This window comes from Pteropus alecto, unplaced genomic scaffold, assembly GCF_000325575.1.
Source record: "Pteropus alecto unplaced genomic scaffold, ASM32557v1 scaffold97, whole genome shotgun sequence".
NCBI classification, from domain to species: domain Eukaryota; kingdom Metazoa; phylum Chordata; class Mammalia; order Chiroptera; family Pteropodidae; genus Pteropus; species Pteropus alecto.
This window is the reverse complement of record NW_006439713.1, coordinates 1,435,831-1,448,976: the sequence shown is the minus strand read 5'-3', so window position 1 is coordinate 1,448,976 and position 13,146 is coordinate 1,435,831. Positions and strand designations below refer to the sequence as shown.

The 13,146-nt window shown below is 57.8% G+C and overlaps 1 protein-coding gene across 3 annotated transcripts in view; it reads left to right on the top strand.

Moving 5' to 3' along the window:
* The window catches only part of MX2 (MX dynamin like GTPase 2), a 25,027-nt gene that overhangs the window by 1,087 nt on the left and 10,794 nt on the right, over positions 1-13,146 (top strand). For 2 of the 3 annotated variants that reach the window (XR_003047749.1, XM_006916730.3), the window contains exons 2-6: positions 2,251-2,569; positions 3,109-3,301; positions 4,343-4,483; positions 5,436-5,590; positions 8,756-8,894. Coding sequence is in view for 2 of the 3 variants with exons in the window: in XM_006916730.3 (XP_006916792.1) it covers positions 2,321-2,569; positions 3,109-3,301; positions 4,343-4,483; positions 5,436-5,590; positions 8,756-8,894 (877 nt within the window). In the remaining variant the exon portion in view is untranslated. Of the gene's footprint in view, positions 1-2,250; positions 2,570-3,108; positions 3,302-4,342; positions 4,484-5,435; positions 5,591-7,018; positions 7,849-8,755; positions 8,895-13,146 lie in introns of those variants that run through there. The other variant, XM_025050183.1, reaches the window with a different exon arrangement.

Here is a 13,146-nt window from a genome sequence, read left to right as displayed (position 1 = left end):
GGAGGGGGCGGGGACAGGAGTGGCTGGGGAGGCCTGACCCCTTGACCGGTGGAATCTGTTGCTGTCTCCAGGTAGATGGTGTCAGAACTGAGTTGATTTCTTGAGGAGGGGAGCTCATGGGAAGTGGTGTCAGAATTGGAGCCCCAAAGCCTGGTGGCTTCGGGTGGCCCCTGCTGGAGCAGTCCATCTCCTGAGGGGACAGGGCACCTGACTGGAGCGCGTGCTGACATCTTGTAACACGGTGTTACATTATCACGCCTTCCGTTTTAATGAGAGGAAGACATCGATGCCGTGTCTTCCAGCCATAGTGGCATTCGGGGGACAGATCGAGGGACAAACCATGCAGGATTAGTGTCCTTAGGCAGCGTAACCAAGTGCCACAAACTGGGTGGCTTACACAAGAGAAACGTATTCTCTCCCAGCTCTGGAGGCCGAAGTCGGAGGTCAGGGTCTGGGAGGGCGGGGTGCTTCTTTCCGAGCCCCGCGTAGAGCCGGCCTTGCCTTTCCAGCTCTGCTCGGTGCCGCCACCCTTGGCACTCCCTACTGGGGGAAGCATCTCTGGACGCTGTGGTGGCCTCTCTGGGTTGTACCACCAGCAGGAGGAAGAAATCCAGGCCACCCTGTCGCCCACGACATAGGATCACTTCGGGCAAATTTTCCAGGCACCCAGACAGTGAGCTCCTCCCCGCCCCCTCGCCGGCCCACGGGGCTCAGGAGAGGGGCCGCGGGGTCCTGGGGGATAGAGTCCGAGACCCAGGTGTCGGCAGGACTGGCTGCTCTGAGGCTCCTCCTCGCAGACGCTGTCCTCTCCCCGTGTGACCACATGGTGGTCCCTCGGTACGGTCTGTATCCTCATTTTCTCTTCTCAGAAGGACACCAGTCACAGGGGCTCAGGCCCCGCTAATGGCCTCGTTGTGCCTTATCACCACCTCAAAGGCTCTCTCTCCAATGTCACGCTCCGAGGTGCGGGGGTCGGGGACTCCGACATCCTGATCTGGGGGGGCGGGGGCACAATCCAGCCCACCACAGACCTCAATAAGTACTTCTCGACTGGTGGGTGAAGGGGCGGACGACACCTCAGTTTTCGAGCAGGCCAGGGCCCGCACAAAGTTGTGACCGTGCACATCCGTTTGGAGGAAAGGGGACATTTCACCTTTCCTGGCATTCGGCGAAGAGATGCTCTGAATACAGAAGACTAGGTGGCGGCCACACTGACTCTAGACTTCGTTCTGAAAAAGGCTGCTGAAATCTGTAGAAAGGGCAGTGACATGGTGACATCTGGCGCCGACACGCACCGTGGTGAGGAAGGGAGGAAGGGGCTGGACCGAGGGCTGGAGCAGGACAAGGACAGCGTGGGCTTTGCTAAGTCTGGCTAACGGGGAGGCGTGGCCTGGAGCCTCCAGTCCCTCCTACAGAGCCAGGGCTGCAGCAGCAAAGTACCCAACCCAGCCGCCTAAAGCAGCAGCAACGGATCATCTCACGGTCTGGAGGCCGAAAGTTCCAGCTCCAGGCACCGGCAGGGTTAGCGCCCCCCGCGGGCTGTGAGCCGGACGCTGTCCCATGTCTCCCTCCTACCGTCCGGTGGCCCCTGGCCCTCCTTGGATTCCCGAGGCCCCGGGCCGTGTGGCTGGAGTCTCGGCCTCTGTCTCGAGTCCCCCTCTGCTCGTCTCTTACTGGATTTGGGGCTCACTCTCCTCTCCAAAGCCTCACCATAGTCACAGCTACCAATGCCCTTTTTCCAAATACAGTCACATTCACAGTTTGAGGGGACATGAACTCGGCGGAGGGGAGCGTGGAGGAGACACCATTCAAGCCACTGCGTCCGTCTGTTCCTAGGGTAGAGGCAGAGTCCAGAGTCGCAGGCTGGGGTCCGAGGCCGGACTTAGCCAAGCGACGGGACCTTCCCGTGCTGTCAAAACAAAACACGTGCCTTGGGATAGGCCGAGCGAGGCCAGCACCCCGTACCCCGCTGTGTCAGACAGTGCTGCCTACTGGTCCCCTGTCAGAGCCCAGCAGGAGTGACGGCGAGACATTCAAACTCTCTCGTGGAAACGTGGAGTCCGCTGCCCCTCGCTCCAAGCCCTGGGGCCCCTAGAGACCCTGCTTGTTCTCTGCGCCCGTTTGCCGCCCACAGCCCCCCCACGCTGGGCTCCGGGGCTCCCCTGTGTCTGTGTGCAGGGAGTGGGCTGTACTGGGGCTGGCAAGGTGGACCGCTTGGTGACCACTTGGTGACATCTCGTGTCTCTGCAGAACTTGTCGGGAAGACCGGAAGTGACGAGCAGCGGGAAAGGCGCCCCCCGCCCCAGCTGGTTCCCGGCTAATGCCAAAGTCCCACAAGCCTTTGCTGCAACAGAGGCACAATCAGGCGCCCTCCCAACACTGTCCGAAGAAGGAAATGAATCTCTTCCAGCAACACTCGCTGCTCTTCGCCTCAGCAAGAGGGCACGTGAAAATGCCCCCAAACGTGTCAGTGGGAGACAAGGACCCCGTTAACCTCTGCAAGAACATCAACTCGCTGACGCTGAACCCTCCGCTGCCGGAAGAAAATGGGAGCCGAGAAAACACGAAGGTAAGTGGAAGCGGGGACACCTGGGAAGGACGCGTTCCGGCCACCAGCCCGAGGAAAGGCGGCCCGTGGCTGTGGTGGGCCACCACCTTCAACAGCACCGCTCATGTCCCCCAGCTGTCCCCAACAGCAAGCACCAGAGACACCCAGCAATGGCCTCCCTCGACATGCGTCTGGGGGCTTCTCTTCCGTGCACTGGCGGCTCCTTCCAGGAGCTTTTCCTCCTGCTGCTGCCAGCACGGCCAGCCCCCTCCCTGTCCCCACCTTCTCCCAGTTTGGCAGCCCCAGGGTCCAGGTCCCCGGCTCCCTCAGGCTGGAAGCCCCCGCCTCTCAGTAACTCCTCCCTGCTCCATCCAGCCCCTCCACGCCAGCCCCACAGCCCTGCGTCAGCAGAGCGACCCCCGGCGGGAACAGCCACCCCTGGCCCCCTCTGTCCTCCCGTCTGCAACTCAGCACGGGAGATGCCCAGATTCTGCAGGAAACTGCCCACGGCGGGGGCCCCTCAGAGGTTGAGGGTGCAAAGTCTGCTCTGCCTCCTCCAGGGCCCCGAGAGCAGCCTGTTCGCCCACTACGAGGATAAGGTCCGCCCCTGCATCGACCTCATCGACTCTCTGCGGGCCCTGGGCGTGGAGCAGGACCTGGCCCTGCCCGCCATCGCGGTCATCGGGGACCAGAGCTCGGGCAAGAGCTCCGTGCTGGAGGCCCTGTCGGGCGTCGCCCTCCCCAGAGGCAGCGGTAAGCATGGACAGACCGGCCAGCTTTGCCCGGTGGACAGCGGCCGGCCACCTGCAGGCCGCAGGCCCTGGACGGCGTTGGTCCGAGTGCTCGGCCTGGTGGGGGGCGGGGGGCAGGACGTCCCACGACACCTTTGTGTCCCGAGCTCACTTCCACGGGGCCACGGCCGTCGTCGGCCCTGAATCAGGTCACGTTGAATCTGTGTCAGGGACGTGTTCTTCCTTCTGAAGAACTTCTCAACGTTTCGAGAAGCTTCTATAGCAGGATCGTGGTGTGAAAGGACACGTCTTCCTCTAAAAAAGCATTGAAGTGTGTGTGTAAAGAAGCCGTTGTGCAACTTAGTAAAACGATTATAAAGGAAAAGAGAAGGAAAGAGGTCCGGCCTCGCGGGGGCCCATCCTGGCCCCTCGGGGGCTCCGCCTCCTGCCAGCGCTGCCCGTGGCCACGCCCGGCCAGAACCCAGGGCCCAGCCAGAACCCCAGAACCGGGGCCGCCTCGCCAAGCCCACCTCCCGAGCACAGAGGAGGCTGTGTGGACGCCAAAGGCCTGCACAGCCCCCCAATAAGAGCCCCATGCTCCTCACGGCCGCCGGCGGCCGGTCCTGTGAGGTCCCCGGGGGTCCGGGCGCCTGACGCACAAGTGCCAGAGTCTGGGACAGGCACGCCGCTGCTCCACCCTGGGTTCGGCATTTCGGGGAGAGGCGTGAGGGAGTGGGCAGTCCCGATGCCAGTGGCCGGCCTATGACGCAGGGCGAGTAGCCGGGCTGGAGGAGACGGTCCTGCCTTACAGGGCAGAGCCCAGCGCTTCACACTTCCATCTGTGCCTCTCCTGGGCTGTCACCCGGGCAGACGCAGGTCCCACCGCCAACACCCAAGGTGTTTCTAGGGCCTGGTCTTGAGCGACGGGGGTCTGTATCAGACAGAAGCTCTAGACAAGGCTTCTGAAGACACTGGGGCAGCTCCGTGGGGGTCTAAGATCGAAGGGCACCTGCGACACTTCATTTTAAAGGAGACTTAGGGTGTTTGGGAAACTCCCTCTCAGGAATCACGACCAGGTGTCCGCTGGAGCTGAAGCTGAAGAAGCAGCTCTCGTGCGAGGCCCCGTGGAGCGGGAAGATCAGCTACCGGGACACGGAGCTCCAGATCCAGGCCCCGCTGCAGGTGGAGAAGGAAATACACAGAGGTGGGCATCTCTGCAGGCGGGGCTGGCACCCGCTCCGCCCCCTCGCCGGCTTCCTCGCCCACGTGCTGTGCCCTCGCCACCCCCCGGCCCCTCCCATCACCTAATTCCTAGTCTTTCTTTGGGTCTCGGTTTACCCGCCCCTCCTCTGGGACGTGTCCCCCACAGGACCCCGCCCCACACCCCGGCTGTCCTGGTCACCACTGTCCTGAGCCACTGCTGTTCTAACCTAACGTGGCTGGCCATCTTGTGGCCACGTCGCCATGCAGCATCCCCAGCACTGACCACACCCCCCGACCCCAGCCGTCCTTCCTGGAAGCACAGCCCACACTGGCCTGGGGGCAGGTTCACCAAAGCTTGAGGCTAGCGGTAGAGATGACAGATGATAACCAAGCTCCTGGAATTCACTTCTGCACCCCGTCAGAGGGGCCTCTGGCCGGCACTGCCCCCCCACGTCACCGGTGCCTGCCTGTCCCCCTGAGCGGCCTCCCCGCTTTCCTGATTTCACACTGGTCTCAGCCAGACCAGCAAAAAATGACCCTGATCAGAACAAATCTCCGCGGGGCTTTTTCGCACCAGTGAACCTGCCCGGAGCACCTGAGGGTGAGGCCTTTTGTGACTTGCTGGGCTCAGCTTCCTGAGAACCCCGTGGCCACAGGCTCAGCCGGGGGCTCCCTTCCAAAACAGAGGCGTCCTGCCCCCAATTCTAGTGTGCACCCCGAATACAGGAGCTGCTTGAGACCCTCGACCGGCGACTTTTCTAGCTTGAAATCACACAAGCCCTGCACCCGGCTGTGTCCGGGACAGTTGTCCTGGGGTCCCCGCGTCCTGCCTCTCTGGCCCCGTGCGCTGTGGGAGGGACCAGGAGGACCGTGCATGTGTGGTAATGTTCTCCATGCATGTTCGGATGGCCACTCATGAGGACTCTGGGTTTTTCCCCTCGCGGGCTCTGCAGCCCAGAACATCATAGCCGGGAACGGTGTTGGCATCAGCCACGAGCTCATCAGCCTGGAGATCACCTCACCCGAGGTCCCCGATCTGACCCTCATCGACCTCCCCGGCATCGCCAGGGTGGCCGTGGGCAATCAGCCCCAGGACATCGGGGCACAGGTGAGCCTCTCTGGAACTTGGGGGCAGGCCCCGCTGAGGCGGGGGAGGCTCCCCTGGGCCCTCCGCCTGAGAGGCTGGGCCGCCCCTCGGGGTCCCAGCAGACCTGGCAGGTCATGCAGACAGGGACGTTGACTCTGGGACTGGAGGCGCGTGGGCTGGCTCACGCCCCGGCTGACTGTCGTGTGGGGATGCGGGCCCGCTGCCACCAGCTGTTCCGATGCTCAAAGGAAGCCAGAAATGTGGATCTTTACATGAAATCTGCCAGTTTTAGCAATAACAACCATCTTTTAAAAATTAATGCTGCGTAAGGTAATTGGAATGCGGGCTGTGTATGACCTTGGTGGGTTCCTCTTCTCTGCCAATGACCTCCCCCCACTGAAGCCTGCCTGAGAACGCCTCTCCCTGGGATGCTGAGTCTCACGTGGCTTTCCGGCAAGGCCTGTCCCCTGGCCAGCCGTGTCAAAGCTTTGCTAAGCCAGCTCACAGGGAAACCAAGGAGACGAGGGAGGTGCCTGGAGCAGGGGTGGGGTCCAGGGAGTGGAGGGATGGGGGGGGTGGGTAGAGGATGAGACCAGTTTGTCCTGGGACTGGGGTCACTTGCCTGCCCTCCTCCCTTTCATGAGGCGCATTGGCAGTGCTGGGAACCTAACCATAGCCAAACCCCGGTGCGGCAGCCCCGGAAACCCCCTGGGCGGGGCCTCTGCTAGCTCTGCCGTCCGGGCAGAACCGAGGGCAGATAAGTGTCACTTTCTCTCTTGGCACCCAGACCTCCATTCTCTGTCTCGGGGGACGGTGTCGTTAGCTCGTTCCGGTTACCGAGCGAGGTGACTAACCCCATACGTAGTCTTACCCTCATCCGTCAAATCGGCAGAACTTCCTAGAGTTCAGGAAAGACGCTGGGGCGGACTCGGAGCGTGCGGCAGCTCCTGCCACTCCGGCGTCCGGTGACGCGGTCCCGAGGCCCCGACCGGGGACACTGTGATCGTAAACAGTTCCATCAGGAACACATTGGCTGACTTGGCAAAACGCCGCCAGTGCTCGGAGCGTCCGCGCTCGCCGCCGAGACGCTGGGCTTTCGCGCGCGTCGTGGACCCCGTCCGGGCTTTGTCCTCCGACGCGCTTTAACTTCTAGGTCATCGCCAGCTCCCTATCCCTGCCGCACACAGTCTGGGGTGGATTAAGAACTGACAGTGAGTTGTGACAGCGTGTACCGCAGGCGCGAGTTAGCGGCCCCGGCCTGCTCTGGGAAGGGACCCTAGCTGATGAAGTGGCCGTGTGTGACAACAGCAAAACTTGCTATTTAATTAACTGGGGAGGAAAAAACATCCTGCCCCAAGTTTCACATCCCTTTTCCTCTCTTCATTAAATTCTCGTGTAAATTCTTACAGCGAGAATGTGTTTTGTCGTTGAAGTCGGTGAGCTAGACCGGAAGGGCCTTGTTCTGTGTCTGACCCCAGTTACTTCCTGCGTGTTTGCACTGAGCCGACTGAATCGCCCCCGCTCATTTGGGGTTAGCTAGTTACTTCGCTTCTAATTTGATTCTGTGATAAACTACACTGCAAAAGGAATCCATCACCCATAAGAAAAGCGTAGGAAAGCCAAACCAGGACCTTGTGAAGAAATGAACTAAAAAAGACTTGGTAAGAATGCTAAAACTCCCTCGTTAGTCACCAAAGGGAGAATTATCCTGAAAACAAACGCCCAGCAACTATTATTCACTTTCCTCCCAGTATTTCTCTCAAGTAACCGGCTCCTAGACCAGCTTCTTCACTCATTTACTTTCCCGGTTTTCACCAAATTACATGGGCTCCTCTCTCTCTGACAGTTTCTTAGTGTGAAAACAGCCTTCAAGGGGACAAGAGAAAGTATGTCCCCTTAGGGCAAACTGCTTGGGAGAATGGGGACACTTAGCACTTGAGGGGAAAACTGACAAAATGCCATTGTTCTCAGCTGCCGGAGGCTGGGGTGGAGAGAAGCAGCTGGGGGCATCGACCCAAACCCCTCCGTCCTCTGCCCCTCCCGTCTGTTCTCCTTCAGCGACTCTGTACCCGGCACCCAACAGCTCGCCAAACCCCCAAGCCCTGTCCGCCCCACACCCGGTGCCCACACCCAGCGGAGAGCCTCCAAGTCACCTCTCTAAGCCAAAAGGGGGTGATTCTAGCGTCCGGTGGGTAGAGACCGGAGATGCAGCTGAACATCCTACAGTGCACAGGACAGCCCCACAGCGAAGAGGAACTCGCATTGTCACTAGTGCTGAGGTGGAGAATCGGGATTATATGATCTGTTCACTTGTAGATGTCGGCGGGACAGTCACCTGGGTGTAGCAGAGGGAATAAGCACCAGCAAGCAAATAGCGTTCCACTTAAGGACAATCAATGTTCAAGCTTTCTCATAAAGGTCGATTACAACTTCACTCGGATTTGTGCATGGCCGAGACCTAATCGGGCCTGTTTGTATTTGTCATTTTTAGTTGACTCTAAGGCTTAACTGTTCACTTGATACTAGTCGGTGCTTACGTGATGCGAATTTCCCATTCTGAGGCTCTGAGATCTTCTTGTGCAACTGAAAATAGTAAGACGAGACGTCATATGAACAAAATTGCGTAGGAATTATACCTTTTCCATGTTTGTTTGGATCGTCCATGGAGGGATAATGTTATTGAAATTTGGTATTTTAAGGCTTATGTTGCCCACATCTCTCTCCTGCTTACAAATTCTAAGATACTATTAATGCAGAAAGATCACTAGCAGTAGGCATACCCGTGCGTAAAGATAGTTTTGATTCAGAGCCCACGGGCGGGCAGGCACTGGGCACTGCCACACAGGGCTTTGCGCTGGACCCGGCAATAGACGCCATAGACCGCCACAGGGCACCGCTGGGCCTCTGCGGCTAATAGAAGGCATAATCTCGAAAGCCACCCAGGAGAGGCCTGGGGAGGAAGGCGTGGTCTCTTCTGGCCACAGGAATCACATTCTCCGGGAAAGGAGAGGGACCAGTGATGAGCTCTGAGGGATAAGTAGGACGTCAACGGAGAGCTGACTCCCTAGGTCAGGTGGGGCGTGCATTCCAGAGAAAGGGATCGGCAGAGTGCGAACGCCGTGTCCCGCTCTGGGCGACACCGGCCGCACGGCGTTGTCAGGTGACCAGAGACATGCTCTTCCTCAGATCAAGGCGCTCATCAGGAAGTACATCCAGAGGCAGCAGACCATCAACCTGGTGGTGGTGCCCTGCAACGTGGACATCGCCACCACGGAGGCCCTGAGCATGGCTCAGGAGGTGGACCCCGACGGAGACAGGACCATCGGTAAGGAGGAGCCGAGCTTCCGGAGGACCGGGAGGGAGCGGGGGTCCTCGCCTATGTGCGTTTCTGAAATCGGGTCCGCTGCTGGGAACGCCCACACCCTGCATTAGATCTGAGCGCGGTGCCGGCAGAAGCCCCGTGGGCTCGGGCACATCCGTGCACTGCGGACGGTCGGTCCCTGTCACCATCATGGCTCACGGTCAGGGTCTGGCACGCTCCACCACCTTCCTCTCTTCCCTCATCTGCATTCGTGAATCATTCCGGATGGGGGACGGGACCTGCCTTCTGTGCTCTCTCACAGTGGCCCAGACAGGAGAAAGTGGCCCATCCGCCCTGCCGTTCCCCGGGTAACGCTCCCAGGACCCGGGGTGCATGGGAAAGACCCTCCCGAGGCCTCAGCGGACACGCTGCCAGGCTCGCGGTGCGGCGTGGGTGTCCACAGTGCCGCATGCAGCCAGCGGTAGATCCCGCCACGTCCAGCGCGGCCCTGGGAAATAATCCTGAGTGGGAACGGGGGCAGTTTGAGAAAGAAAGAAGACAGAAAGCTGGGATCGGGAGGCTCAGTATCTCCTCAGGATGGAGTAGAGAGGGATTTTATTTGGGCAAGTTGCTTTGACACATTCGCTGGCTAAAATAAGATTATCCCCACCCAACCTCCACATCCTACCTTAATCATTTGCATTTCCATAGGGTAACCCCCATCCCGCACACCCTGCTATAATCCTTTGCATTTCAACACGGCACGGTTCTCCATCAGCTCCTGAGTCCCCATTCTCAGGAGGACTCATGGGATTTTATTTGGGCAAGTTGCTTTGACACATTCGCTGGCTAAAATAAGATTATCCCCACCCAACCTCCACATCCTACCTTAATCATTTGCATTTCCATAGGGTAACCCCCATCCCGCACACCCTGCTATAATCCTTTGCATTTCAACACAGCACGGTTCTCCATCAGCTCCTGAGTCCCCATTCTTAGGAGGACATGTGGAGGCCAGGCAACCCTTGGTTGACCTCACAGATTGCAAGGACCTTGTCAGTTTGCACCCCGCTCTCCACACCGTAGGATTTAAATTCAAACAGAACTCTCTGTGGGGAACTGGGGTGTCTTCGATTTCTTTTTCAAAACATGTCACCCTAGAAGGCATTTACAGGGGACTTGGTTTAAGAACACAAACTGCCCGGGCACAGACGACCACCTCCTGGCTCTGCATCCTTCGGCAGCACGTTTAACCTCTCTCAGCCTTGATTCCTTCATTCATAAAACGGTGCCGAAGGTAACACCCACCTGTGGGGCTGCTGGGGGGATGCTGTGAAGGAATACTGTGCACACACAGCTGCTCCTGTTTAAAACATGATTATTCATTGTCACTCCACCGGCCACCCCATTCCCCTGTAGAGGTCATTTCTCAAACAAAAACCCGTAAGGATAGAAATAAATATCGGCACTCCACTTCAAGTGCGGTGTCTTACTGTCTGCCAGTCGACGCGTGTGCCCGCCAAGGGTGACTCCTGCAGGCACCTCGACACATGGAACCCCGGGGAAAATTCAACTTTTGAATTACTAGTCCCCGTAAGTCCAAATGCTTTCTCCTCGCAGTCACGAGCTTCTAGGGATGTCTTATTGGTGACCAAAATAGGTAGCATCATCTGGAGAGTAATATCTCTACGGAAATTTAATACTTCTTATTAATGTTCGTAGAACAGTGTAGTCACAGAGTATACACGATCAGACCTCAGTATAATCCAAAACAACTTTATGACATCGGTGCAGATTTTCTATTCTTGCTCGGTCAAGCACAGAAAAGCGAGAAAGGTGTGCTAGGTTGAACGAGGAAGCGAGATGTGTGCATAGCAGATTATTCACAAGAGCCAAGGTCAAAGCACACCTAATGTCTGTCGAGAGATGAATGCATGAGCCAAACGTGGCCTGTACCTACAGCGGAGTGGTATTCAGCCTTAGAAAGAAGGGACATTCGGACACGTGCCACCCCCTTAAAGGCACGATGCTAAGTGAAGTAAGCTGGTCACGAAAGGACAGTACCGTGTGATTCCAGCTACGGGAGATGCCTGCAGTAATCAGATTCACAGAGACGGACAGCAGAGGGCTGGTCGCCGGGGGCTGGAGAGGCGGGCGACGGAGTTGCTGAGTGGGCGTAGAGTTTCAGTTTCCCGTGATGGAAGAGCTGGTGGACGCACAGTGGGGATGGCTGCCCAGCCCTGAGCGGGCACTTAATGCCACTGAACCGTACACGGGAACATGGCTGAATGGTAAATTTTATATTACGTATACTTTACCATGATTTAAAAAAAAAAAAAAAAAACGAATAATTTTTAAAAACGAGAGGGTTGAGTGGAGGGAGAAGCCTCGTATTTTCATGAATTGAGTTATTCTCTTGTGCATATGAGTTAGCGTGTCTATTACCACAATTTTTAAAAAAGGAAACTGAATGAATGATCTCTACGGTAGAAAGTAGAAAAAAAAATCATGAATAATATAGTAGCGTTTATCTAATACCAAGTTTCACAAAGAACAGTGAGTCAAAATATTTGCAGGCACTCTGCTAACTGGTTCCCTGTCTCTCCACGGCTGAACGTGTACTGTCTATCAATCAGCTACACCTGGACTGCTGTCCCCACCATGTGACAGAGAGGGCTCTTATCGAGGTCGCCAATGCCCTCCAGGCCGACGAACATCCAGTCACATCTCTGTCCTCATGTTTCTCAACCTCTCAGTCAAGGTCAGCCTGGCCGACCACTTCCTCTGTCCTGCAGCATCACGGTCTGCTGGCTTCTGGGTCACCACTCTCTCCCCGGGGGCTCCTCCTTCACTGGCCAGCTGGAAGTCGCCTTCCTAGTCCCTTTGTCTGCTCGCTTCTTCAATGCTCTGACCTCTGAATATCGAAAATGCAAACTTGGCTGTGAGCTCTCCCCTCCCTCGACACATTCTCCTCAGGGGGTCTTCCCCGTCCCAGGTTTGCAATCCCACGTGTACGCCAGTGACTCCCAAAGCTACGTCTGCAGCCCGTACCTTGCCCCCACCCCAATTCTCCTCCTCCCCAAGGCGCCCCCACCTCGTCTTAGCACGTGGCCACCTGCCTGGTTTTAAAGGCAAACCTGAGAGTCGCACTTGACTCCTTGTCCTGGGGACGCTGCTCCAAAACGGATACCGAGTCTGTCCACTCCTCTGCGTCTCCAGGGTCCAAGCCTGCACTGCCCCCTGCGCGGACCGCCTGCTGCTCCTGGTCTCCTGGCCTTTGAGCCTGCACACCGGGCCCCGCCCCGCCCTCTGCTCTGACGCTCTAAGGCTCGCATCTCGCATCTCGCACGCAGAAACTCCAGACTCCTTTTCCCGGGCAGCAAAGCCCTGTGCGACGTGGCTTCTGCACAGGTCCTGGACCACGACTCCCATTGCTTTCTGCTTCCCACCCTGCCCACCAACTCTCCAGCACAGCTCAGCCCTCCCAGCTCCCTCCCACCCGAGGGCCTGGACCGCTCCTTCTCCACGCCCCCGGGGGGCTGACTCCTTCTTCATTCGGATCGCGGCCCAGAGGTCGCCTTCCCCAAGGGCCCCTCTGTCCACCCAGCCTGACTCTGCGGCCATCTGCCCGCACCACACGAATTCTCTGCGTGGCACTGATCAGTATCGGATATTTTTGTTGGTTTCTTGTATGTGACTAGATTATCTGGCCTTTCCCACTAGAAGGTGGGGGAGATATTTATGAAATCGGGGACTTTGCAGTCTCATTCACCGCCACCTCCTCACCACCCCCCGTGGTCTGCTTAATCCAGTACGCAGGAGTAATGTATTCAGGAATGAGTTAGAAAGAGAAAAAAGGTCAAAGCACCTAAAAATTGCCAACAGTGCCCGTCTCTGTGGCCCAACAGGGACATGAAAAGATGCGTAGAGTCGATTCTGTCAACGGGGCGTGTGAGGAGGGCCCTCTGCCCAGCCGGGGGGCGGGGATTCCGATCGCAAGCCTCCGTTTTGATCTGACTGCTTTTTCTCGACATAAAGCACGACGATCCAGGCTTTCATAAATAATCGCTGGTTCCACGGGAGGGCCTTCTGGGCTGCCCTTTCTCCCTGCCCAGGGGACGGGCCTCTCCTGTGCCAGCCCAGGGTGCAGGAGCAGCAGCAGCAGAGGCCTCTGCCTCCGTCGGGAAGGTGAGGAAGGCCAGTGTCACACAGTGCGTTTAGCGAGTGTAAGGACGCGCTCTGAAATGACCGTGTCCGGTAACAGAGCAGAGAGAGG